The 27204-nt window shown below is 36.6% G+C and overlaps 11 protein-coding genes across 11 annotated transcripts; 6 read left to right on the plus strand and 5 right to left on the minus strand.

Annotated features, from left to right (window-relative positions):
* Window positions 1-2: 2 nt before the first annotated feature.
* LOC134833732 (mannose-6-phosphate isomerase) lies at window positions 3-1393 on the minus strand. The gene has a single exon (XM_063848160.1). The coding sequence runs from the start codon at window positions 1292-1294 to the stop codon at window positions 89-91; it is 1206 nt and encodes a 401-aa protein (XP_063704230.1). The 5' UTR covers window positions 1295-1393; the 3' UTR covers window positions 3-88.
* Window positions 1394-2141: 748 nt separating this feature from the next.
* LOC134835974 (DNA replication licensing factor MCM4) lies at window positions 2142-5249 on the plus strand. Its single transcript, XM_063851053.1, has 2 exons — window positions 2142-4154; window positions 4476-5249. Exons 1-2 carry the CDS (start codon window positions 2221-2223, stop codon window positions 5140-5142), a joined length of 2601 nt encoding a protein of 866 aa, XP_063707123.1. The 5' UTR covers window positions 2142-2220; the 3' UTR covers window positions 5143-5249.
* On the minus strand, window positions 5226-6382 carry LOC134835975 (ubiquitin-like domain-containing CTD phosphatase 1). The gene is made up of 2 exons (XM_063851054.1): window positions 6196-6382; window positions 5226-6134 (listed from the first exon to the last, which is right to left on the minus strand). The coding sequence occupies exons 1-2, from the start codon at window positions 6313-6315 to the stop codon at window positions 5283-5285; spliced, it is 972 nt and encodes a 323-aa protein (XP_063707124.1). The 5' UTR covers window positions 6316-6382; the 3' UTR covers window positions 5226-5282.
* Window positions 6383-6842: 460 nt separating this feature from the next.
* LOC134834914 (putative inositol monophosphatase 3) lies at window positions 6843-8236 on the plus strand. The gene has a single exon (XM_063849720.1). It carries the CDS (start codon window positions 6906-6908, stop codon window positions 7941-7943), a length of 1038 nt encoding a protein of 345 aa, XP_063705790.1. The 5' UTR covers window positions 6843-6905; the 3' UTR covers window positions 7944-8236.
* LOC134834913 (NKAP family protein CG6066) lies at window positions 8094-9473 on the minus strand. The gene is made up of 2 exons (XM_063849719.1): window positions 8832-9473; window positions 8094-8770 (listed from the first exon to the last, which is right to left on the minus strand). Exons 1-2 carry the CDS (start codon window positions 9398-9400, stop codon window positions 8239-8241), a joined length of 1101 nt encoding a protein of 366 aa, XP_063705789.1. The 5' UTR covers window positions 9401-9473; the 3' UTR covers window positions 8094-8238.
* Window positions 9474-10284: 811 nt separating this feature from the next.
* LOC134835758 (ubiquinol-cytochrome c reductase complex assembly factor 2) lies at window positions 10285-10771 on the plus strand. The gene is made up of 2 exons (XM_063850701.1): window positions 10285-10424; window positions 10492-10771. The coding sequence occupies exons 1-2, from the start codon at window positions 10354-10356 to the stop codon at window positions 10769-10771; spliced, it is 351 nt and encodes a 116-aa protein (XP_063706771.1). The 5' UTR covers window positions 10285-10353.
* Window positions 10772-10776: 5 nt separating this feature from the next.
* LOC134835757 (probable methyltransferase-like protein 15 homolog) lies at window positions 10777-11907 on the plus strand. The gene has a single exon (XM_063850700.1). It carries the CDS (start codon window positions 10777-10779, stop codon window positions 11857-11859), a length of 1083 nt encoding a protein of 360 aa, XP_063706770.1. The 3' UTR covers window positions 11860-11907.
* On the minus strand, window positions 11901-16913 carry LOC134835755 (C-1-tetrahydrofolate synthase, cytoplasmic). The gene is made up of 10 exons (XM_063850699.1): window positions 16768-16913; window positions 16203-16538; window positions 16059-16133; window positions 15772-15931; window positions 15364-15475; window positions 14846-14940; window positions 14534-14664; window positions 12815-14140; window positions 12279-12564; window positions 11901-12213 (listed from the first exon to the last, which is right to left on the minus strand). The coding sequence occupies exons 1-10, from the start codon at window positions 16803-16805 to the stop codon at window positions 11971-11973; spliced, it is 2802 nt and encodes a 933-aa protein (XP_063706769.1). The 5' UTR covers window positions 16806-16913; the 3' UTR covers window positions 11901-11970.
* Window positions 16914-19157: 2244 nt separating this feature from the next.
* LOC134833826 (CCR4-NOT transcription complex subunit 10) lies at window positions 19158-21235 on the plus strand. Its single transcript, XM_063848283.1, has 4 exons — window positions 19158-19286; window positions 19345-20424; window positions 20481-20789; window positions 20848-21235. The coding sequence occupies exons 1-4, from the start codon at window positions 19249-19251 to the stop codon at window positions 21197-21199; spliced, it is 1779 nt and encodes a 592-aa protein (XP_063704353.1). The 5' UTR covers window positions 19158-19248; the 3' UTR covers window positions 21200-21235.
* A 91-nt stretch (window positions 21236-21326) lies between these two features.
* On the minus strand, window positions 21327-24166 carry LOC134834935 (cell division cycle 5-like protein). Its single transcript, XM_063849762.1, has 3 exons — window positions 24030-24166; window positions 23246-23971; window positions 21327-23185 (listed from the first exon to the last, which is right to left on the minus strand). Exons 1-3 carry the CDS (start codon window positions 24072-24074, stop codon window positions 21500-21502), a joined length of 2457 nt encoding a protein of 818 aa, XP_063705832.1. The 5' UTR covers window positions 24075-24166; the 3' UTR covers window positions 21327-21499.
* Window positions 24167-24439: 273 nt separating this feature from the next.
* Window positions 24440-27090, plus strand: LOC134833308 (uncharacterized). Its single transcript, XM_063847586.1, has 2 exons — window positions 24440-24647; window positions 24705-27090. Exons 1-2 carry the CDS (start codon window positions 24550-24552, stop codon window positions 26770-26772), a joined length of 2166 nt encoding a protein of 721 aa, XP_063703656.1. The 5' UTR covers window positions 24440-24549; the 3' UTR covers window positions 26773-27090.
* Window positions 27091-27204: the final 114 nt, after the last annotated feature.

Consider the following 27204-nt stretch of genomic DNA (forward strand, 5'->3'; position numbering starts at 1 on the left):
CATTAAATTCTCTTGAATTATATTAAATATTTATTGGAAAAAGAATAAAGACGAAAATTTGTTAAATTGTGTGTTGACGTCTGGTACTTTATTCGAAATCATTGTACATTGCTTGATACGCAACAAATTCCAAGCTTGTATCCGTGATAGTTAAGTCTACTTCAGGACCAAGTGTTGCGGACAAAAACACAATCGAGCCTTCCAGAACTTCTAATTCGCCGTTATTTGTCTTCAATGTTCCTTTTCCCGACAATACAAGCAAAATCGAACCGTATTTACGGTTCAATATTTTGTACGTGGTAGTGCCAGATGGAATTTGTGTTTGAACAACTGCAAAATCTTTCACAAGTGGAATAAAGACTTTTGAATATTTCTGATTTGCGCCCAGATCTTTGGATTTGTAGAGAATTTCGTCAGTATTTTTGCCTTCATACTCGAGCATCGAAACTAAAGTATCAACATCTTTGTACTTTGGGGTGAGACCAGCTCGAACGACATTATCACTACATGCCATGCATTCGATGCAGTCACCATCGAGATACGCATGAATGACATTTGCCGCCAAATTGATGGCTTCTCCTGGCTTCAATTGAATGAGATTCAGGAAAAAAAGCGAAAGAGATCCAACATCATTTGGAAAATCTTCGTTCAAACGAACGAACGTTTCTTCGTAGCGACTTAATTTCGATTGTTTTTTAAATGTGGCAAGTAGTGACGTGATACAAGTGCTGAGTTGGCTTTCGTTCGCTCGCATCAGTATTTCAAAACAACTTTTGAGAGTTTCAGGTGATGGTTTTGCATTGAATTCCGACACAGCCTTGTCGCCAATCAATTTTGCTATGTCAGGATAATTTTTTAGCACACTTTGGATGTCCTCGAAAGGCCTAAAACCACAAAGTGCCAAAAATGGTGTGAGTGCAATAGCTAATTCCGGTTTGTGATTGGGATCTTTGTAAATGTCTGGACGTTCAGCATGTAAGCGTTCGGCCTCCTTCTTGTTCGGATGCACTTGGATACTCAGAGCTTTTCGAATGCTCAACACTTTGAACAAAAATGGCAGTGCTGACATTCCACCAACAGCTTCCTTGTTATTTTTAATGAAATCGACCAAACTTTCTCCCGTTCCTTTCACGATACTCGGGCCACTCACGTGATCGCCCATCCATAGCTCAGCATAGGGACTTCCCGAGTCTACTTCAAATTTGGGATCCGATAATTTTGCCAAGTGTGCAACTTTAGATGCCGCTCCCAATTTTCCCCAGTCATAGTTTTTAATATTTCCGAGAATCTCCATTGCTAAATGCACTCAAACTGAATAATTAAATGCTTTTACTTCTGCAGTTTATCCTTGTATTCCATACGATAATATTTTAATAACAGTCAAAGTCAAAATAAAGTCATACCCTTTGTGCTGTTTGTGCTATCTTCTGTGCATTTTTATAAAAAATGTTATCAACCTATGCGATAAAATAACAATTTTTAACAATTTTTATAATTAATTTTTCTTAATTTAATGAATAAAAAAATAGGTCATTAATAATTATTTTTTGAAGTTTTATTAGAATTTTAAAAACAAGAGACTATTTTGGGAAATTTTCTTATCCTGAGCACTTTCACGTAATTTTTCTTTTCAAAATGTATGAAAAACGGGATATTTTTGGATTTTTTGGAGTAATGGTTCATTACAGACCATATGTTTCTTGGAGAAAAATGATTTACTCGACATAACAAGCAATTCCAGTGAAAAAAAAAATAAACCAATCAACCTTGAAAATTGGTGACCAAAACGTCAAAATTTGATCGTAAATAATTTTTTTGAAATTTTTTTCACTAGGATTGTTTGTCGTCCTTAAAAAGGAACTGTTGCATCAGAAAATCCAAAAATGTCCCGTGATTTCTCGTGAAATGACCCATATTTTTGAAGTTTTATTAGGACATTAGACAATGAATTTAAAAACAATTTAAAAGAGACTTAATATTTAAAAAAAAAAACAAAAATAAAGGCTAAATTTCATAAACTTAATTTAATTTGAGAATAAAATCACACAACTTGTTTCATGCACGAAAATTTCGAAGGGTAAATAATTGACAAAGACATTGAATTAGCAGATTTCAAAAAGTCTCAAGTCTTGTCAAAATTTACCCGCGAAACAAGCGTCTTGAAAACATTCGTGAATTCAAATTAAATTTTTCAAAAATAAATTCTGCAAAACAATTAAAATGCCTGGATCTTTACGAAGTGAGTCATCAGAGACTAGCCGACAAAATGCAGGAGCTCGTACTCCGTCGCGTAATCGGGAAAGTGATGATGTGAATCCGACACCTCAACGAATCCGTGGAGTCGGAGTGGACTCGAGAGGCGATCGTGTAAGCATTCACACCTCTCCAAGTGCTCCCGGAACGGTCGTTACCAGCCCGGTACGCGGAGGAGGTGTTGCTATAAGTGAGATTGATTTGAGCTCTCCTCTGAATTATGGTACGCCAAGCTCCATGGGTTCCGTTCGGACGCCGCGTTCTGGCATCCGAGGTACTCCGTTGCGCATGCGACCTGATATTCGAACGGATCGTCACATCAGACAAGTCCAAGTTGGCGAGGGCAGCGAAACCGGAAGTCAACTTCAATCGATACCCGAGGCCCAATCGGAAACGGATTCGACAACTGGTGGCACACAACTCGTGATTTGGGGCACAAATGTCGTCGTGAACGAGTGCAAAGCGAAATTTAAGCGTTTCATTGAGCGTTACATCGACCCAGACATTGCAAATGACGAAATCTCCGAAGGCATCAACTTGAATGAGCCACTCTACATGCAAAAACTCGATGAAATTCATCAGTTGGAAGAGCCCTTCTTGAATGTCAATTGCGAACACTTGAAAACTTTCGATGCCCAATTGTATCGACAGTTGATTTGTTATCCGCAAGAAGTCATTCCCACATTTGACATGACCGTCAACGAGATGTTCTTCGAAAAGTATCCAGCTGCCTTGTTGGACCACCAAATTCAAGTGCGACCTTTTAATGCAGAACAAAGTCGCAATATGCGAGCACTGAACCCCGAAGATATTGATCAACTTATTTCCGTCAATGGCATGGTTATTCGCGTCTCCAACATTATTCCCGAAATGAGAGAGGCTTTTTTCAAATGTATGGTTTGCTCGTTCACTACATCTGTGGAAATCGATCGTGGACGCATCGCAGAGCCAACTTTATGTACACACTGCAACACCAATCACTGTTTCCAATTGGTGCATAATCGCTCGCAATTCAGTGACAAACAGTTGATCAAGTTGCAAGAATCTCCGGATGACATGACTGCTGGACAAACGCCACATAACATCCTCTTGTATGCCCACAACGATTTGTGTGACAAAGTCCAACCAGGAGATCGTGTCACAGTCACTGGTATCTACCGTGCTATTCCAGTTCAGGAAAATCCTCGTCAGAGAAGTGTCAAGAGTGTCTACAAGACGCACATCGACGTCGTGCATTTCCGTAAAATTGACAATAAACGATTGTACGAAGAAGAAGACGGCAAAGATCACATGTTTACGCCTGAGCGTGTCGAGCTCTTGCGAAAACTTTCGGAGAAACCCGATGTTTATGATCGTCTTGCTCGCACAGTTGCTCCCTCCATCTACGAAAACTTGGACATCAAGAAGGGCATCTTGCTGCAATTGTTCGGAGGCACTAAGAAAAAAGTGGCAACTTCCGGTCGTCAGGACTTCCGTGCGGAAATTCACATTTTGTTGTGTGGCGACCCAGGTACCTCAAAGTCGCAACTCTTACAATATGTGTACCATTTGGTGCCCCGTTCTCAATATACGTCTGGCAAGGGATCGTCTGCTGTCGGTTTAACGGCCTATGTAACGAAAGATGTGGAAACGAAGCAGTTAGTGTTGCAAACGGGAGCATTGGTTCTCGCCGACAACGGCGTTTGTTGCATCGATGAATTCGATAAAATGAACGATTCAATTCGCAGCGTCATGCACGAAGTAATGGAACAACAAACTTTGAGTATTGCCAAGGCAGGAATTATTTGTCAATTGAATGCGCGAACGTCGATTCTTGCGGCAGCCAATCCCTCAGAGTCTCAATGGAACAAGAACAAAACTATTATCGACAATGTTCAACTTCCTCACACGTTGATGTCAAGGTAAGTTTTTTTTTTCAAATAGCATTTAAAGCCGCTCCGATTTTGTTTTGAGCTTCATTGTATTATCAAAAACTTAACTCAAGAAACTCGAATTTCTTTTTTTTTCTAAATTTGGTTTTGAAATACTAATGTTTTATAAAAATTTATACAAAATTATCAGTTTTTTAAAATATTGTTTAATTTTCTCATCCTTTTTCATGACATAATTATTTTTAAATTTTAAGTCAATATTGTTAGAATCATGAATTAAAATTTTCTAAAAATGAAAATTTAAAAAAAAATTAAACTTTGATTAAATTTGATTTATTTTCTTTTTTGCAGGTTCGATTTAATTTTCTTGGTTTTGGATCCACAAGACGAATTATATGACAAACGTCTAGCCACACATCTCGTTTCGCTGTATTACAAAAACCGTTTGGATGAGGAAGACACACTCTTCGACATGAGCGTCCTTCGAGATTATCTCGCATATGCCAAGGAACACATTCATCCAGTTTTGTCCGAGGAGGCACAACAACGACTTGTTCAAGCGTATGTCGATATGCGCAAAGTTGGAGCAGGACGTGGACAAATTTCAGCCTACCCGAGACAACTTGAGTCACTGATTCGTCTTGCCGAGGCTCATGCCAAAGTACGCCTCAGCCCCGAAGTAAAAGTTGTCGATGTCGAAGAAGCATGGCGCCTACACAGAGAAGCTCTCAAACAATCTGCCACAGATCCACTTTCCGGCAAAATTGATGTCGGCATTCTCACGACCGGTTTATCGAGTGAAGCACGCAAAAAACGAGCTGATTTGATTGCCGCCATCAAGACTTATCTCAAAAGTAAAGCTAAAGTATCAACAATGCCATACCAAAAAGTATTCATGGACATTCGTGAAGGTTCACAAATTTTGATTACGAGAGAACAATTTGAGGATGCCTTGAAAGAGCTCCAGGATGAAGGAGTGGTTGTTGTTGTTGGAAAGAATACCATTCGACTCTGTTAGTTATTTTACGTTTTTTTTATATGTTAGTGGAACATTCTTTTTTTTCTTGTTTTTTTATATGATTAAATTAATAAAACCCCAAATTGATTTCATAAATTTTAATAGAAAAAAAATGAGTAAAAATTTTTGCATTTAAAAGGTTACTCTGCTTCATCACGTTTTTTCGGATGATAACTTTCCCACTTCCGATGATTCAACTCATTAAAGTCATCACAGTTCTCGGCAATTTTGCGCAAATATTTCTTCAACTTCAACAGTTCTTTGTCTTTATCACGATTCAAGTGAGCATGAGCAAAAGGTTTGATTCTAAGACCACTTTTGGGATTCATCAAGAAATTTCGACGAATGTCATCGAACATGATTGTATTCTTACTCGAGTACTGGCTATATTTTCCCCAAATCACACCTAGTGGCTTTACATCAACGATTCCGCGTTTCTGGCAGTGAACCGTGATCATCGCATTCGAGTCCAAATAAAACCAAATTTTGTAATTCGGATTTGTTGAAACTCCGAGACGTTTCATTTTCTCCACAATCCATTTCATCGAAGTAGCTGACCAAATAACGATGTCGTAATGTTCGTAGGCATCAGTCAAGAATTCATGCAAATATGGACGCATTAATTCTTCGCCCGTTTCTGCAGTGGACCGATGATCGAAAAGTGTATAATCAATATCGAGAACAAGCAACTTCTTTCCCGGCCGACCAGGATTCAATTCTTCAATTTGGTAGTCGCGGATTCGTTTGTTTATTTTGGACAAATATACCTCGCGATTTTCCATTGGAACGTCATCTTCATCTTGCTCCAAGTCATTGAGTACTTCGGAAAGTTCATCCGGTCGCTTACTCGCTTCTTCGATATCCGTTTCTAAGGAGCCCACCATCATTAGTTTAAAGTTGGGCTTCAAATCGAAGACACCTAGTCTCAAATCGTCTGTGGGAAACTTGTTCTTGTGTTTCAGATTAAGTAACTTTTGACGTTCGGGTCGGACCTATAACAACAAACAAAATTTTTAGAAACAATTTAAAAAACAAACATTCGAGGAAACTCACTTGAGTCTGTTTCATTATCTCATGTTTCAGCATAGCCACTGTATCCTGATCTGTCAAATCCTTTAAAGTGTATTCATTGCCACACCACTTGACGATAATGCTTAGCTCTTTTATATCCATTTTAATTTAAAATTTATTTCGGAATGGAATTGCTGTTGATTTGTTTCTATTTTCTAAGAACGTTATCCCTTTGAGGAACAGGTCATGCATGATTTTATTATTCATATAGGTCATACATTTTCAGTCATTACCAGTGAGTAAATCATTGTTTATCAGTACATTTTCGTGTTATCTAAAATTACAATAAAAAAGTTTTGAAATATTTACTTTTTTTCAAAATGTTGTTTTTTTTATAGTTCTTTGATCTAAAATTAGCAAATTTAAATGGATATTTATGTTTAATTTATGTTTTTTTATCAAAAAATAGGATAATTTCAAATTCTTAATTTAATAAAAAAAAAACCGTAAAATAAGCAGTACCTAATACGACTTTTTATTCCTTTTTTTCTTAAAATTCATTAAAATTTAAAAAATCACACTAACAAACTTCATGTAGAAAAAAAATCATGATCAGATCATCCATGAATTCTCCACAGGGTTATCCCTTTGGAGGCTGAGCTTTCAATGTAATATTCCGACACGTAAATAAAAAGTAAACAAACAACACTTATGGTTTTTGTGATAATTTTCTGTGAAAAACTGCAAAAAAGATGAATCTAGGGGGCTCAATAAAAATTAACAAATGCGGTTTAAGTGTCCTTGCTTTCGTGATCTTCATTTTTATCATATACCACCTATCAGGGAGCTCAAAGGGCGACCAGAGTCCTCTCGTTGCACCAACAAATGAAATAAGTTTGAGAAAACTTTTGATAGGAGCAATCAGAGCAGCAGAACTTGGTGGTGAAGAGGTCCTCAAAGTATATAACAGCAAAATTCTGAATACTCAAAGTAAGGGAAAGACAAAAGAAGGAGTAAATGACCCAGTTACGGATGCAGACTTTTTCAGTCATTGCACGATGACCAAAGCATTGCACCATCTTTTCCCAAAGATATTGAAAGTTGTGTCGGAGGAAGGTCACGCAAAGGAAAAATGTCCCGAAATCGAGATAAATCACCAGTTCGACTTGAATCCTACTGTTTTGGGAGATTCAACAATTCCCGATATCTCGATACCCGCAGATCAGGTATCAGTGTGGATTGACCCATTGGATGCTACGAAGGAATTTACCGAAAATTTGACGGAATATGTCACTACAATGGTCTGTGTTGCCGTGAATGGAAAACCAGTTATCGGAGTTATACATAACCCCTTTCCGAAGAACAGGGAAACGACTTGGGCCTGGGAAGGTCATGCATATTCACATGATTTAGCAAGTAGGAAAAAGGGAGAAGAGAGCAAAGGTCCCGTTTTAATTGTGTCTCGATCACATGCAGGAACTATCAAGGACGTAGCGAAAAATATTTTTGGAGAAAAAGTTGAAATTGTGAAAGCTGCTGGAGCTGGCTACAAAGTACTCAAAGTGATTTTCGATAATGCAATTTACATGCATAACACTGTTATTAAAAAGTGGGATTTGTGTGCCGGCAATGCCATCCTAAATGCCTTGGGTGGCAAAATGACTGATTTCAAAGGTAACGAGTTGCTTTATCTGGACGATGGCAATTATGTGCATTCGACGGGACTATTAGCGACGATGTCAAAGCACGAGACTTATGTAGAAAAATTGAAAGATGTGAAACTCGCTTAAAATACACACATTCAAGCACAAAAAAACGATATGAAAGTTAAGCCGAAACAAGAATCTAAAATGTTTTCGATTTCATTCCATCAAGTAAAAATTTTATTTTTTTTTTATGAAAATGATTTATAATTTTAAGAAAATATGCATCCTTTCGATTGTTCACAAGGTCAACGAAACCGAAAACATTTTTGATTTTTGTTTTAGCCTAGTATAATTTGTGATTAGCTAAACAAATTCATGTTATAGATTTTTAATGATGATGATTTTAATTTATAAAATATAACGAAAAATCGCATGTCTCTTATTTCTTCTTATTTTCCGAGAGTTTCGAATTGATCATCTCCTTAAACTGCGTCAAAATTTTATTTTCGCGTTTTTGTCGTTCTTCTTTGCTGAACATTGCCAACGCTCGTTTCTCATCAGCCGAATAAATTTGATTTTCCTTTCGAATACGGACGGCCTCCATGCGTCTATGACGCGATCCACTCATAACGTATCCAACTGACTCAAATGTCGATATTTCCTCTGAAGTCAAGCCAATTTCACCACGTCGCGGAATACGTTTTCCCTCGGCAATAAAAGCTGCCATTGCAGCACCTTCGCCGGGCAAAAGAGCATGACCAAAGTCCTTGTGCGATAATTGTGTAACTTGCTGTGTTGGACCGACAATCGAAGAGTCTTCGCCATCATTTTTGGACGATCCAGCTTTTGGATTACTCAGTGAGGTTTTCTCGACCCATTCGTCTTCATCGGACGATGAACTGGAACTCGAGGATGACGACGAGTGGCGCTTCTTTTTCTTCTTACTCTTTTTGGATTTTTTCTTCTTTGATCTAAACGATAAAAAATTATTTATAAAAAACAGAAAATGGGATTAAAAGGTAAAAAAATTACTTTTTGCTAGATTTCTTCGATTTCTTTTTCTTATCTTTCTTATTCTTCTTTGATTCTTTCTCTTTTTCGGAATCGCTGCTGTTCGCACTCGAGTCATCTAAAGGTCTTGCTGGAGATTTCGCCCAAACGTTCTCAACTCCCATGGCTCCAATCAGTTCTCTGTTGTATCTACGTGCATCCATAAAACCAACGTTCTCGTCTTTCCCCCTGTGATCCGGTTTCATGTCGTACTTCTTACGGTCATCATATTTTCTTGAGCTTTCACGGTCTGGAGCCGGTACATCTTCGTAATACATGTCGTGATCCCATTTTTTGACATTTCCATTAGTGTTTTTCGCTGGAGGTGAACGAGATCGTCTTCTTGGACTGCGTTTCCTCTCATTTCTGCGTCTGTCACGCGAACGTGATCTGTCTCTGCGATCTCTGCGCCTTTCTCTGGATGGACTACGTCGTTTTCTATTCGAAACTCTACGATCATCCTCAGATTTGGAAGACGCAGAAGAGGAACTGGAGTCTGACCTGCTTCTACTTTTTCTACGTCGTCTTGGGCTTCTACTCCGTGATCTCATTATGTTGGTTTTTTCAATTAAAATTACAATTAATAATAAAATGAACTACCGAGTCACTTACAAATTGTTTCTATTCGTTTGGTTTGTTTTGGGTACTATCATAAGAAAACAACCAATGATAGCGTTATTTTGTGTAACGGGATCTGTAGAAAACGTGCATAGCACAAAATGCACATTTCAATTTAAAATTTTTATCCCGAAATTTTTTTAAAAATTTATATATTTAAAAATTCGATTGCAGGGAAAAAAGGGACAGATTCAAATAAAAAAAACCTTTGAGTATTGAGTATTATAGATTTGACCAAAGTGAATATCATGAAACAAAAAATATTTATAATAACGGTGAATTTTAGATTCTATTGAACTTTTCTATTTTATATGAAAAAGTATTTCAAAACCCATTAAAAAAAATAGGATAAAAACTTTATAACAAATTAAAAAAAGCCTTATAGAAAATCGGTCTAATTCTTAACGAGTTAAATGTTTACAAACAACATCTTGTTAAACACCATTATGGCATTCACAATTTTGCATTTTTGAAAGGTGTTCCTCAATGCAATTTGACACTGCATCACGAGGATTTTTGAGTAAAAATGGACCTTCTCTGGACCAGAACCGATGTAGCGATCAGGTAACGGCAGCAGATTGGTGAATAAAGCCGACTTGTATCGCCATTTCATTTAAGGTGTAAGGAGAAACAAGCAAGAAAGTCATTGTTTAGGACAACCAAACATCGTCCGTTCAACGCATCGAAACGACCAAAGAATTGCTGCATTGTATTTGCGTGCTCGACTTTCCTTCCTTGACTTATTGACAGAAATTAAATGTTTATGAACAACTTCTTGTTAAAAATTAAGGAATTCACAATTTGTGCACCGATTTTTGAAAGGGTTCAGCCATATGCGGAAAATGCATCTGTAAAATAAAAATCAAAAAATATTTCAAGTCCAGTTATGTCAGCTCAATATCGCAAATTTCTCAATTTATTAGAGAAGTGGCCCGTGGACAAATCGAGACCTGGCAGGTGAGTTTGCAATCAATATGTAAATTTTCATAAATACCGATTTTCACATGTTGCCATTTCATTTTAGGGACCTAGGTGAATATTTACGAGCTCAGTTGAAGTCAATTTTAGGACAACCAAACATCGTCCGTGTCAACGAGAAGAAACTCGATCGACAAGTGCTCGCATTGGAGCGTCTCACAAATAACGAAATACAGAAAAAATACCCGAGAAGACTCGAAAGTACAGCTTCTGGCCTTACGGGAGAACAGTGTCGACAAGTTCTATCGCAAGAGTTCCTTGACCACTTGAATCGCGAAGAAGAACCCGGTTTGTTCACCAAGTTATTCAGGAAAAGGAGCGACTAATTACCATGAGTGTCGGTTTATGTAGTAAAATTGTCCGTAGATTTCTGTACAACGCTGTGCCTATCAACAAAATTGCTTGTGCCCAAAATGAAGCGCATGTCCCCGTGATGAGCAAAGAAGTGCTGGAATATTTGAAACCGGAAGATGGTCAGACGATTATTGATATGACGTTTGGTGCTGGCGGTCATTCAAAGCTGATTCTCGAACGAGCACCTAATGTCAAGTTAATTACGTTAGATCGTGATCCTTTAGGTTACGCGTATGCCAATGAATTGCGAGAAAAGTATCCGAATAATGTGATTCCACTTCTTGGAAAATTCTCAGAGTTACCAGCTTTGCTTGGGACAAATAACATCCGACAAAACACCATCGATGGCATTCTATTTGATTTTGGGTGTTCCTCAATGCAATTTGACACTGCATCACGAGGATTCGCTCTGAGTAAAAATGGACCGTTGGACATGCGAATGGACCAGAATCGATGTAGCGATCAGGTAACGGCAGCAGATGTGGTGAATAAAGCGGGAGAAAACGACTTGTATCGCATCTTTAAGGTGTATGGTGAGGAGAAACAAGCAAGAAAGATTGCACGGGCCATCGTTGAGACACGCCATGCCTTCAAACGCATCGAAACGACCAAAGAATTGGCTGATATTGTATTTGCTTGCTTTGATAGCGCATACAAATTGGATAAAATTCAGCGACATAGCCATCCAGCGACCAAAGTATTTCAAGCATTGCGAATTTTCGTGAATGACGAGTTGAATGAAATTAATTACGGCATGATTATTGCCCAAAGATTATTAAAGATTGGCGGCCGAATGGTTACGTTGACGTTCCACTCGTTAGAAGACACAATTGTGAAAAGACACATTTCCGGAAACATCTCAAACGATATGGCAAATAAGATTCCGCTTAAGTTCTGCAGTTACCAACTGACACATGATAAGGCAGCACTTGATCAAATAATGGAAAGTAAGTGGGAACAGCTTCATCAACACGTAATTACTCCGAAATTTGAGGAGATTGAAAACAATCCACGATGCAGGTCAGCAAAATTAAGGGCAGCTATTAAAACCTCAAATTAGGAATAGATATCGTTAGTTAGTAATGTAATAGAGAAAAAATATTTCAAAACAGAAAATACACACAATTTATTTCGTAACCGACTATCAAAAGAACAACAAAGTGGTTTATCTTTAAAACAAACCCTCAATTTCTCCTGTCTCTGTATTCAAATCGATGTCATAAATGCTGGGTCGTGTTGGCAAACCGGGCATTCGACTAATCTCACCTACAACAGGGACAATAAAGCCAGCTCCAGTTGACACAAACATATCATTGATAACCAATTTGAATCCTGTTGGGGCATTTTTAATAGCTGGATCGCCAGTCAACGAGTTTTGCGTCTTTGCCATGCAAATTGGTAATTTTCCATACCCCTTGAAAAAATATTCAAACAAATTTATTAAGATTTCTGTGTAAAAATTCAATTTTATTATTTTACCTTTTCTGTGTATGCTCGAATCGTTTCCTTTACTTTTGCACTAAACACAACACTTGCGGCTCCATACATTTCGCCGGCAATAGTGTGAATCTTTTCTTCAATTGACATATCCAGATCGTACAAGAATTTAAATTGAGATTCTTTTTTGCATGCTTCGATAACGGCATCGGCTAGCTCAACTGCTCCAGCTCCACCTTGAGCCCATCCATCGGTAAATACAGCAGCATGGGCATCATAATCTAAGGCAACTCTTTTAACCAGTTCAATTTCGGCTTCAGTGTCGGTACTAAAAAAATAAATTGTTAAAAAAAATGGAAAATTGATTGAAGCTGAAATTTGTGTTTTACAATAAAAATTTAGATGAAGAGACGTGCCCGAAAAATTTTTGTTTTTTAATTTGTAATTAAAATTTTTTGTTTAAATTTGAAGAAAAAAAAAATCATTTCAATTGATTTTTTTCACCCTTACTTTTTTTTAAAAAATTGAAAATTTAAAAAAAATTAAAATTATTTATAAAATGAATTGACTAAACTTACGCATGTTTGTTGATAGCTACAACGACAGGAATGCCGTGTGCTGTGCCATTCATGATGTGTTTAATCATATTTGGAAGACCTTCTTGCACCAAATCCAGATTCTCTTCTGTGTATTCTTTCTTCAAAGGGATTCCAGGCTCTACTTTTGGACCACCACCATGCATTTTCAACGCCCGAATCGTCACTACCAAGACCATTGCATGTGGCTTTTTACCGGAAGCACGACACTTGATATTGCAGAATTTCTCGAATCCAATGTCAGATCCGAAACCAGCTTCAGTGACCACATATCCGTTCTTTCCAACCAATTTGAGAGCAATTTCGTCAGCGACAATTGAGTTACAGCCATGTGCGATATTGGCAAATGGTCCAGCATGCACGAGAACGGGAGTACCTTCAAGAGTTTGCATCAAATTGGGTTCAATTGCATCCTTTAGAAGGACAGCCATGGCTCCGGTGCATCCAAGATCGTCAGCAGTAACGGGTTTTCCTAATTTATTAAAGGCAACAACCATTTTCGACAACCTCTCCTTCAAATCGTCCAAGTTTTTGGCCAAAGCTAAAATCGCCATAATCTCACTGGCAGCTGTTATGGAGAAACTGGCGTCACGCGTAACGGCTTTTTCCGTTGGAGACAACCCAATTGTAACTTTTCGCAAGTAACGATCGTTCGTGTCAATTACGCGATTAAGCACAACGTTATGTGGATTGATGTCCAACCGAACAAATTTGTGAATTTCATCGGGTGTCAGGGCATTCGGGTCCGTCTTATCGATTCCCAAGTTTTGCAATCTTCGCAGTTGAATTTTCGAGAAAGTACGAGTTTCATTGATTTTTGGTACAAGTCTGTCGTACAATGCGACGTCAGTTTGCTGTGACTCATGGAACATACGTGCATCTAGTTGGGCAGCAAGAAGATTGTTCGCTGCAGTAATGGCGTGAATATCCCCGGTGAGATGCAGATTGAATTCTTCCATGGGGATAACTTGGGCATATCCACCGCCTGCGGCACCTCCTTTGATGCCAAATGTCGGACCTTGCGAGGGTTGACGCAAACAAGCGATTGCGTTGACGCGTTTGTGAGCCGCCAATGCTTGTACCAGACCAACTGTCGTAGTACTTTTGCCCTCACCCAGTGGAGTTGGCGTGATACCAGCAACAACGACATATTTACCGTCTTCCGCATTCTCCAAACGTTTTAAGACGTTCAACGAAATCTTGGCCTTTTTTGTGCCATACAAAGAGACCTCGTTAGGGAAAAGTCCTATTTCGGCTGCTACATCGGCAATGTTTTTGGGCTCTTGTGCGCGAGAAATGGCGATGTCACTGTAAAATTTATTTAAAAGAAGATCAATACTAAGCAAATAATTTTTTTTACGATTTTATAGACCTTTTGAACCACAGATACATCTTTATCGAGCATCAAGTATACAAAAGTACGATTTTCTATAGACTTTTGTATAAATACTTATGTACAAAAATTTCAAAAATTGTTGAAATAATTACTTTTTCTTCAACTTATCAACTTTTCACATGAAAAATTATTTTTGATAAATTTTTAATCATTTAAAAAATACTTTTTAATGTATCTACTTAAATTTTAAAATTTTTAATGCATTTTGAAATACTTGGTACTCGATATTTCTTAAATTTAGGAACGAGGATACCCAAAACATTTTCGACAATTGTAAGTAACATCCTAAATAAGATTTTACTGACCTTGGCACTGGACTTTGTATTTTCAAAGGAAGCGTTTTCAAATTCCACTCCATGTTCAACAGTTTGTTAGCAGCTCTCGTCGCAGACTGAACAGTGTTTTGCATTAACATAGCCACAGTCATTGGTCCCACCTAAGAAGAAATATATTATGTAATGTTGTATGATAACTAAGTAAGTTGAGGGGAAAGTTATCAAATAAATAAATAAAAAAACAGAGTTTTTTATGTATCTCAGATTGTAAAAGGTCATTTCGTGTTATCAGGTTTTTTTCTTCTTATTTATTTACAATGTCTATAAGAATGTGATACATACCCCTCCAGGTACCGGAGTGATGAATGAAGCATGTTCTCTGGCTTCGTCAAAGTTAACGTCTCCCACGAGTCGTTGACCGCTCTTTTTCGTATCATCTGAAAAATGTAACGTTCGCTTTAGAGAAATCAATCTTCGAAAAGAAATACCACGAATTATTTTGCGACATCGTTTCATTTTTCGATTGTGCAAAGAATGTTTTAGAACTGAAGGCATTTTGAAAAAAACAACTTAATCATCGATTCCCCACTGCTACATAAAAAAACAAACAAAAATGTAATTTAGTAGTAAATAAGAAGCAGATAAGGTACTTTGATGATTTGGCCCCTTTTTTGTGACGTCACATTATATTTACAATATAAAATCTTTCGAGAGCAGGTAAGAAACAAAGTATGTACAGTTTGACATGGTAACCTACAACGGCCATGTCGACCGAATCTTATCAGACGATTACTAAATTCTGTTTGCTTTTGCTTTTTTTATAATTTATATTTGAAAATCTAGAGAACGACAAATTTTACCTGGAATAGCATTGATTCCACAATCGATGACAACGGCTCCAGGCTTGATCCAAGCACCTTTGACCATTTCGGGACGTCCAATGCCCACAACTAAAATATCAGCACGACGAGTCTTAAAAAAAATAAAAATAGGTAAATGTTACTTTTAATTAAAATTCCAAAGATGATTAAAAAAAGTGTATTTTTCTCGAAATTAAAATTCGAAAAATTAGATTTTAAATTTTTCACCAAGAGATTTTAAAAAATTACTAAACTAAGCCAATTTTATAATATTTAAGGTAATTAATTATACAAAAAAAAATGTATTCTGAATTTCCTTGAAAATTCAAAATAACTTTTTTTTATTTTTGAAAAATTCCCGTGAACGAGGTTCTCGCACTTTTTTCCAACAAAAAAAAATTAACTCACAATATCACTCAAGTTTTTCGTTTTGGAGTGGCAAACAGTAACGGTGGCATCATGCCATTTCAGCAATTCAGCAACTGGCGTTCCAACAATTTTACTGCGACCGAGAACAACGGCATTTGCACCAGCTATCTTTTTATTTGTTTGCTTAATCAATTCAATGCTATAAAAAAAATATTTTTAAATTATAAAAATTTAGAAAAAACTTAAATTTTATATAAAGGGCGCCCGCGTAAGATGAAAAATATTTTTACGTAACATAAAAAAATTAATTTAAAATTTTTACTTACCAACCATTTGGGGTACATGGCAAAAATCCAGTCATTTCCCCGATAGCTACTCGTCCTTCGCTTATGGTGTTCAAACTACACAAATTTTTTTCATAATTTTTTTTTATCTTATTACATCACGTTATTCTGAAATTTTTTTCTCACCCATCGACATCTTTATCTGCCGAAACAGTATCCGTAATCAAATGGGAATCTATCTTGTTGTCCGAATCCAATGGCATTTGGACGATAATTCCATGTATTTTGGGATCATTGTTGAGCTTATTCAACTCATTGACGAGCTCAACCTCGGTGATGCTTCGATCGAATTGCAAGTGACGTGCCTCGATGCCAATTTCATTGGCAGCTTTGATTTTCATGCGAATGTAGACGTTAGAATCTTCTCGTCCACCTACTTGCACAATCGCAAGACCAGGAGCGAATCCTGGAAGTTTTTTCTTGAGGTCTTCAACTTCAGTTTTGAGACGATCCCGAATTTCTCTGGAAAATTTTTTAACTTTTTAAAACACATTTCTCTTTTTTTTTATTCTTAAATATTTTTTTAAAAATTAATCAAGTACTTTTTCAATTTGTGAATAATAAATCTGACATTCTTGATCATTCTATTTGCTAGCTTTGAACTATGTTCGCGTTAATATTAACAACATATTAAATCAAAAATGGAGAACTTTTTTTAAAAGATAAGGAATTCGTTCACATAGAAACTCACTGAGAAAGCTCGGTGCCAGATAGTAATTTTGCAAACATTTTTCCACAACGGCAAAAACAAATGAATAAAATCACAAAATAATATTTTGATGCAAAAAATGATTAAAATTATTAATTATTTTTTTTTTATTTTTAGGTCTAACCACCTCGAAGTTCAAGCAAAAACTAATTTTGAAAATGCAAAAATTTTGCAGTCCAAGATTCTCATCGTACTAACTTACTCACTACATCCCCTTCCTTGATCATCAATATATTTTAAATGCTCAAAACATCACTTGACCGACAGAAGCAAAAATACAGTAAATCATAATGAGAGATACACTGCAAGTGCCACAAGTTACGAATTGAACGATTAAAGTTTTTACGCTAAATATAATTTAAGAATTACGATTAGCACTCAAAATTATTTGCAGTGTTTTGAAATATTAATCCGAGCATTCATGATTATGTGTAGAGAAAGGTCAATTCAAACTCAACGTAGGTATGTGTCGATGGTTCATTCATTTGTTGTGAAAGACTTGTGAAGGGAGAAGACATCTGCTGCGTAATTCGAAAGAAGCTGTTAAGAATTTTGGACAGTTCCTTTAAAAGTGTCTTGCAAATTTATTTGACATGCAGCGCGGACACCTCACTATTTGGTGAACAATTATTAATTTTGACGGTGCAAATCTGTTTTATATCTCGTGCTCGAGCAAGAAAATCAACAGAAATTCGACGGCATTACATAAATCCGGAAAATGCGCGGCACGTACACGCGAACTCGACGATGGCATTTGTTCATTCATCTTGATTTTAAAGTAAAATTAATAAATTTTAGCAGAATCAAGTTTATTAGAATTTAATTTGTCTCTGTCAGTAAGTAGCATATTTGTTTCATGTTTAACATACGAGAGGCGGATGGATTACGTATTTTTAGCTTGACATCTTTAGCTTTAGATATTTTAAGGGTCTCGGGTATTTTTAACCGGCTAATATTAGAACAATCAATCGGATTCAAATCAAAGAAAGGTTCAGTTGGAGTCTCTTTCATCAACAGTTTCACGTACTTTGATTGTGGAGGACGATTAATTGTTTCCAGATGTGTGAAAATATTGACGCTGAAATAATCCAAGTAGGTAGGTATTTAGGAACTGGTCCAAAAAATAATTGATTTAATTTGTCTTAATTATCATTTAATTTTTGACACTTTGGGTGGCTTTGCATTTATTTATTTCAGTAATTAATCATCTTCAAACGATCGTTCCTTATGTATGAAGATATTTTTATATGAGCATTTTTTTATAATAATTCCAGAATTTTTAACCTTTATCAGAAATGAGTATTAGTCAGATTATTATAAAAGTTTTATATTTTAAAGTTCTTAAAAAGTTATGTATAACTTCATCAAATTTTGACCACGTGCTTTGACCAACTTATAACGGTTATGGTTTTGAAATACTACTGACGTATTTCATTGATTGGGAGTTTTAAATGTTTAAACATAAAGGGTCAATAGGAAAAATTGAACATATACATTTTTTGGACGAATTGAATCAAAACAGAAACACGATTATTTAATTACATAAATTTAGGTATCTATTTTAATTTTTAAACGGAATAAATCTGACATACAAAGGAAACGTGGATTTTCAAGAATATTTTGATATTTTCAATATTTTGTTTAATTATTTTCCAAAAGAATATTTTGATAATTGTTCAGTGGAATCAGACAATTTCCAATCTAAAAACCATTTTGAGAATTTTATTAATTTAACGATTAGCAAATCAAGACAAATATTTTAATATGTATTCAATGCAAAGAAAGAAAATGAAAAGGCATCGAAGAAATGGCGAAGGAGAAATATGTAAAAGAAAAGAAAAGGTAGAAAGAGAAAGAAAAATGAAAAGTAACAGTTCCTACTTTATGACAATTTTAAAAAATACTGCTTCCAAAAACACCAAATTTTTAATGATAAATATTTCTTAGATAAATAATCAATAATAAAGCATTTAACGTCAAACCTTTGCAAAAAAAATATAAATTATTCTAAGAATAGAATATATTTGTTTAGCGAAAATGCTCTCTACGCTCATTATCTTTATATTGTTTTTCGGGATGATTATTTATCTTCTTACTCCATCCAAATCCAATCAAATTCACATTTTAATATGGTACGAATTATCCTATTTTTATTGACAGAAACTTACTATGATTCATACATAGTGCAAATAAAATTTTTTATTCACAAAATTATTTTATTAATTATTTCTTTACTTATAATTTATTATTTTTTTTTCTTAACAATTAAGAAAATTAAAAAAAAAATAACAGCTAAAAACAAAAACTGCCTGTGTGCGATTTATCCTATTCACCCTTTTAATTTTGTAGTACATATTACAATCGGAGAATAACGTCAAGCATAGTAAACAAAAACATCACAAAAAATTCAATTAAGAAATTTTGTTATATTTTCGATACGTATCTGTAAAAATAAAATAAATAATGGCATCTGGAGATGAGAAATCAGAGTCTTCTAAGGAGTAAGTTGGAGGAATCCACGAAATTTGATCCATTTATTGATTATTTGTACTTTTCCAGAGAATCTGTGATGAATAAGTCTGTGTCGGAGTACTTTAAAAATGATTTTAAACAGTTCCGACGAGTCATCAACGAGATTACTGGATTAGATGAACGAGGATACGACAACATTGGCGAGATTTTAGATTTACCGGCTTACTACAATCATGCTCTGTTGCTGTTTCACGAAAGAAATTATCAGAATGCCTTGAAGGTTATAAAAGCCGTGTTACTGGACATCGATAAGCTCGATGAAAAATTACTTCAAAAAGCTGGACTTTTGGGAGTTAATTTGTATTTGGAAACAAATAATTTTAAGGCGGCAGACGATTTACTGAGCATTCTAAATGTAAAGTTTGGTGGGATATGCAAGGAAATCCTAAACGTAGATGTCGACGACGAGGATGTTTATTCGGAAAATAGCTCAGAGAAATTGGATGTTGAGAAGCCCGATAACCCAATGGAAGATTTTCGCAGAGTTTTTCGTCTTACGATGAATCGCTCGAACATGCTGAATGGCAAAATTGTGGTGATACCCAATAGGGAGACAGCAGAGTACTGTATTCTGAAAGCCCATAAATACTATCTCGGGCACGATTATCAAATGGCTGCAAAAGAAATGGCTAAAACCTTCAAAAATGAGCCTATCACCATGCTGAAACAGGGAGAGGATCAAAATGTTTGCATAGCCAACAACATGGGCTTGATACATTTCAATGTCAGACATTTTGCGTTGGCAGCCAGATTCTTCCAAAATTCACTGAAGTTCGATCAAGCGGGATGTGATGAAGTTGCCAAGTCACTAAAAAATCAACTGCCACTTTATTGTGTGGGAGCAACGAAACGCACCGAGATTTTATACAATCTGGGACTGTCGTTGTTGCATTTGGAAAGACCCAAACATGCGTTTGAATGTTTTTTGGTTCCTTTACAGAGTTATCAGAATAATCCGCGTTTATGGCTCCGTCTTGCCGAATCGTGCATCATGGTTCATCGACAAGCTCTAAAGGAAAAAGAACCAAAGCATATTGTATCTGAAGTAATTGGAAGCGGGGCTCACCGAAAATATATTTTGAGTCCAGCAATAAGCAAGTATATTCCGTAAGTACGATTAAAAATAACGATTTTTCGATTTTTCAATGTAATTTCCATTTTAGGAATGCTCATCAATCATTTGCAATACCATCACCGACGATCGAATTCGCTAATTTGTGTCTGCGAAATGCCCAAACTTTGATAGAGCATCACTCGAATGTGTTAAAATCCATGAAAAAGCAACCAGAAACAATTGATGAGGGAATTCCTTGTGATCCTTCGCGTCCACTGACATTAGAAGCTTTTGAAAAATTGAAAATTGCCGTGTTATCTGCTTACAGTTATGTTTTGTTGTCCATTGGAGATTATATAATGGCTCTAAAATATGCAAAGGAATTGCTGAACTTAGAAAATGTTCCAGAAAGTTATGTGTAAGTAATATATTTTGCCAATTTTAAACAATTTAATGTCTTTTTTTTGTGTTTTTAGTGTACTTGGACATTTGTATGCAGCAGAAGCTCTTATTATGATGAATAAACCAGCAGAAGCCTGCATGTATTTAGAGCCGAAATTTATAAAAGACTTAAAGGGAGATGATTTTGAAACAAAAAACTGGGGTGTGAAAAGTTTAGAAGCCGCCCAATCTATTCTTACGTACAATTTGGCAGCTACATTAGCTATTCAAGGAGAACTAAATTTGTCGAACAAGATAGCAAGTGCTTGCAAACATCCAATTGTATTTCCTCGTCTCAAGATTCTCAAAATGTATCTTGAGCTACAATCGGGTAATATTGATAATTGCAAGCACATGATTCGACTAGACACTCCTCAATATTATTAGGCAGTAATTTTCCAAGTTCAAAAAATAAACTTTTTGTCCCAATTGTTTTTCGGGATTTAAAAAAAAACATGTTTTAAAATACTTTTCCATATGAATTAACTAAATTTATAAAATTTTTTAACACGTTATTAATTGCTTTGTAGTTTAATTATTTGCATTGTTCTGCATAAATCAAGTTTAGTATATAACTTTGTGAAAAATATTTTTAGAAAAGATATTCGCGCGGTTTTATTACATTTTTAAATTTTATTATTCAATATTTTTAGACAAAAAATGATGAAATTGTGAGAACCTATTTATCTACTCAAAAGATGGTACTTGATCATTTTCCCCTTGCGGCGTTTCAACTTGTTGATCAGTAATCTCAGAATTACTGTTCAGCGCCTCTAATTCCTCGCACAGACTAGCATATTTCGCTTGCAAGACCTTTTCACGTTCCATTTGTCGATCAACGTCGTCCGTTAAAGCCTGAATACGTTTCGGTATCGCCAAGTCTTCTTGTGCCGCGAGATATTTAAAGGTTGAGAGTGCTAGTTGACTTTGCTCAATTTGCTCACAAGTCTCCAAAAATTGCTTTTGTAACGCTTGATTCCGTGCTTGATAGCCTCCCGTCAGAATTTTCAGTTTTTTCTCAACTTTTCCGCACAATTTTGCTTGCTTCGCCATGTGCTTTCTATTCTGCTCCAATCGTTTTTCCGCAGATTCGATACGATCTTTTTTGCTTGCCAAGTTGGCGCGTGTGTATCTATTCTGACTGGGTAGGTACAAAACTTGGCTGAGACATTCTTCCCATACTTGTGTATAAGATTCGAGTGAAAGGTCTCCGTGTGCCATGCCAACTTTGACTGTTTGCATTTCCTCCTCCAGCATTTCTTTCGCGACTTTCATGTCTTCCGGGTCTGCAGGGCGATATGGATGTTGCTCGAGATATTGAAGATGAGGAGCATTTGTGGTTTTTTTGTTGGGATTGACTGATGGCACTGGATCGTGAAGGGCATCGTAATGCAACATCGTTATCATTTCTTGTTTCACCAATTCTTCGGCTTTTTGCAGGTCATTTAGTCCCTGCATTTCGGAATGAGGACGTAAAACTGTCATATTGATATCTTGTGGACGTGGAAGCGTTCGTTGAATAACTTGCGAACGCAAAGCAAGTTCTCGTGCACGTTTAGCTTTTGCTTCTGCTACGTGCCGCGCATCAATATCAGCTTGATCTTCGACAACATCCTCCTTTTCGGCATCTTGTTCCATTGCTTGGTCTTCATTTTCCGGTACAACGATTTCATAGTCGTTCTTTGGCGTTGGCAGCGAAGCCAATCCTTCTCTCAAACTTGATTTGACATGCTTTTGATAGTGTTTTAAGGCAGCTGGAGTGCTACCGACATCCAATGCCTCATCGGGATTAATGTTCAGCTTGTCGCGTACCAGAGACGGTGTTGCTTGGCCACTTGTACCTCCTACTGGCATCAGAGCACCACTTGCTGGCGTCAAAAATCCCGGCGTATTGCCACCGCCATCAGTTCGTGTTGAGCGGAATGGTGTCGCAATCACCGTGTTGGGAGTTTGAAGAGCCTGTTGTTTTGGTAAAGCTCCAGAGAAATCCGTTTCGTGCAAAGGCGTATTAATACCACCTTTCAACGGGGTCTCAACGTGTGTTAACGCCATGATATTTTGAGCTTCTTGCATTATGCGATCCGTGATGGGAGCTGGAGTGCGCGGTGTCATCGAAACTTGCGACGGAGTTATGGAGTAATCAGCAAGTAATGCATCTGTTGTTTCAATTCCACTTTCTGATGCTACTTCTTTGGCCACTTCACTAGCACGTCCTAACTTTACCACTTGTTGCAGCTCTTGCTCCGAAATTTGAGGCTCTGGCAGCACGAGTTTCGACCTCTTTTTGGCAGGCTCTTGGTTCTGCAACATTGCCAGAGGAATATCGTTTTCCTTGCGTTTCTTCAGTTTTTCTTTATCTTTACGGCGTTCACGCTAAAAAACAAAACGATAAGTTATCGAAAGCGTAAAAATTACACTAAAAATAAAACTTACGGCTTCTTTTTCATCTCTTCGTTCGCCATCCAAATTTTGTTGTCGTAACTTTGAAAAATCGGCAGCAATCGGAGTAATATGTTCCTCGGAAGTGTCATAAAAACCAGCAGCTGGTTTCTTTTCGAACGGAATTTCAGCATTGTAGTCAATTCCCTTTATACGTCTCTTTCGATTTCCTAAGCCGATACCAGCTGCTCGCAATTCTCTGCGTTTTTGCAAGGCAGCAAGTCGTCGAGCCTCTTCCAATTGCTTTTCTCTTGCCTTACGTTTTGCCTTTTTGCCTTGCGTATTCGCTAAACGGGCTCTTGCTTCCGACAACATCTCCAACTCATCTTCGTCCATGTCTTTTGGATCTGGCCGTGCTGGTTTTGTCTCGGGATTTGGATCGATTTCGCCCGGTTTTAATTTCCTGGGATCGTCCAAGCCATCATCGCCTTCCTCTTTTCGCTGTGCCTGATCCAACAAATATTCGTATCGCTCCAAACATTGAGCTGCTGTTCTGCCAATAATTGGAGCAATCGTGCGCCACTGTGTCGGCATCAATTTGGCCAAATGCAACAATTTTTCGTCCTCCTCTCTAGACCATTCTGTCTTTTTGATGCTCGGATCAAGCCATTCATACCAACGAGCTTTACATTGTTTTGCTGATTTGCGATGTAATAAAGACGCAATTCGGGACCATTGGTTTTTGCCATATTTCATTACAGCCGCTTTGAGAATTTCATCCTGCAAGGAATTTGGGTAAATTAAACGGGAAATTTCAAAAAGGGAATAAAATGCTTACCTCAGTGTTGCGCCAAACACCTCCTTTTATCATAATACGAGGCATTTTGTCCTAGATTTTGTGTATTTTTCACTCAAAACACTAAAAAAACAATGCTCAAAATTTTAATCGTTTTCCAAAGTGAGGTTTCGTTGACAGTCAATCATTGACCTAAAGTCTAATTTTGGCATTCAAAAAATATAATATAGATTTTTTTAGAACTAATTAATATCTACGAAAATACATTAGAAAAAGCATAAATTTAAAATGTGGAATAATTCTTAAGGATTAAAATTTAGTAGTTAAAGACAATTTTTTGGAAATAATTTATTTATTGGCACAACTAACCTTTTGAAATTGCATCTGCTAATTCAATTTTATTTTTTTGAACTGTCACTTGCACTTTGACAGCCGAAAAAAGCATTGAAAATTGGTGCGAAAAGAAAGTCAATTTTCAATTTGGAAAAACTCTGCACAAAATAAAGTATTTTTGAGCTTCTCACCAAATATAAATACAAATAAATGTGATAACTTTCGCGTTATGACACAGATTTTACAAGGGATTGGGCTTTTGCTGCCTTATTTATCCCTTTTGTTTGTCGGACTCCTCAGCATCGTAAAAACGTATTATTTCATCCGGTAACCACTTCCCCTCGTTTTGTAATAGCTAAAACTCATTTTGGTTCTTTTTTGCAGACGAAAGTTCCCCATAACAGTCAACTGTTGGTTTTGCAACAAGTACCAAAAGTTGCCTTACGATTCGCGAAATTCGTTCGTTTGTTCGGATTGCAAGCAGTACAATGGATTCACCAAGGATGGGGACTACAATCAACCCATTCCCGAGATGTATTACAGCAAACTGAATCCCCTGACGAATTGTGTCTTCAGCGAGGAAAATGTCTACGCGCTGAAGAAAACAAACGGGCTGTGCTATAATTGTAACAGGAATCAGGAGCTGAAAATTTTGCAATTGGCTTCATTTGTGCCTGACAATGAGGAAAACTACGAAGAAGAAGTTGAACAGTATCGACAGACGTTGGAAAAGTCCTATCGGTTGTGTGCTCAATGCGAGCGAGTTGTGAACAGGTCATTGAATCAGGTAAAACGACACATTTTTGGATCAAAAATGTCGAAAATCAGCGAGAAATTGCAAAACATTAAAAACAATGCGATGCCAGCTGCAAAAAAGATTCGTTTAATCAAAATAATCGTGAATACGATTTTTGTCGTTACAATTATAAACTTTTTTATGGCATTAAATGAAGTAAGTGTCGCTGTCGAGGATTTAATTAACACTTTTGGAACAGATATTGCAGAAAAAATGCTCGTTGTCATATCGTACGTTTTGGCAATGAAATCTTTAGTACTTGAAATTTTCGCACAAGCACTGAACAATCCCATTTTGCAAGGAGCTTTCCTTTATATCACAACAGGTCTTGGATTTTTTAAAAGAGTGACCGGAGAGATTGATTTGACCCCATTTTCGACGTTGGACGTCAAAGAATTTATAAATATTTCAACGATGCTCGGAACACTCATGCTCATCATCTTGTGCAACAAACAAAATTTGGGTAATCAACTCGCCTTGCTATTCTTTTGCAGTTTGAAGACCTTGTTAGACAACCACGAGAAATTGGTAGATCCAATTGAGACGGAAAATCTGCGGAGATTAGATGTGATTTGTGTTTTCATGACACTCGTTATGGCTTACCGGTGTTTGGATCAGTCCAATTTGACATTTAAACATTGTGACGATTTGAATAAGAGCTTCCACAAAATATGTCCCGAAATGGACGAAGAAGAGTCGGAGCAAGAAGAACTGGATGACACGACATACAGTGACTCTTGTAGTAAACTACTGAATAGTACCTTAAAGTCACATGCCAATTTTGAGTACATCAATAATAATGGCTCCTTTTACCAAGAACCAAATCACTTTAATAGCTATAGTCGAACTCCGTCTGTTCTTTCAACTTCCTTCAAGTCACCCTCCGAATTGAACTGTTCCCGCATGTCCTCAAAGCAACAAGAACTAGATAATGTAGGTAAATTAACGCAATTGAATATCACACAACAAAGTCTCAATAGATCTGCACGGCCATTCTCAGCAACGATGGAAAATCCTTTTTACAATCACATTAACCTGGACAGACAAACACCTGCAAGTGTCGCTAGTTATCGGGCACGCGCGATAATTTCGCCACCTAAATTGACTCGGGACCCAGTGCATCACGGGGAAGCATCATGGGTCGCCGGAGGCTTTTGGACTACATCACCGAAAAAATCACAAGTACCTGCAAATACAGACTTTATGCCAATTATGTCTCGAACATCCTCTCAAAGTAGTGGGTTTGAGTCGCAAGCTGGCATCGGATCACGCGAAAATTCCGTAGAAAAATGTACAAACTCTACACTGACGAGTAATTTGGGCATTCGTCCGATTCGACCGAATCCAGTGTATGCTGGAACAGAAAATCAAAGATTATCTACGTCTTTCACCTCAATTAGCTCACCTTATCGCACCCCCTCAATCAATGAAATGACTTTTACGAAACCATCGTTATCTGTGTCACGAGCATCTCTTGCCAGTCGTCAATCGAATCGCAGTATCTTTGGGGAAAATAATTTCAATGATACCAACAGTTTGTACAGCTACCGGTCGAATGGACGTTTTGTCTCGCCAACATCACCTAAAAATCAATTCAACAGTTCTCGCAGCATTTTCAACATGAAGAAATTTAGGACTGACCTTCCAAACTTGTAATTAACAATACCTCCTTATTTTTGATACTCAGGACTGCCAAGCTTTGGAAAAAATTATTTTTTATTAGATATTAAGAACAGATGGATTATTATTATGTTTTTGTTTGTTATTTTGAAATATTGTTATTCATTTCTGAACTATGACAAGTCATTAAAAAAACTGCCAAACATGCAAAACGGATTAGGTATAATAAATTAGCGTTATAATTTCACATTTTTAATTATATTAAACACAAATTCACCTGTCTTACAGATAATAATTATTATAATTTGATGAAATGCAGCTTATACTTAAAATTAGATTTAGGTAAATTAATTAAATTAGTTTAATAAGAATTGTAATTTTCTTAACTACTTAGGTATAAAGAAATATTATTTTATGAAATTTAGAATAAAAAAAATTGTTTAAAAAAATGTTTTATTTTTTTCAAAT

The sequence above is a fragment of the Culicoides brevitarsis genome, chromosome 3 (genome assembly GCF_036172545.1).
Source record: "Culicoides brevitarsis isolate CSIRO-B50_1 chromosome 3, AGI_CSIRO_Cbre_v1, whole genome shotgun sequence".
Lineage (NCBI taxonomy): Eukaryota > Metazoa > Arthropoda > Insecta > Diptera > Ceratopogonidae > Culicoides > Culicoides brevitarsis.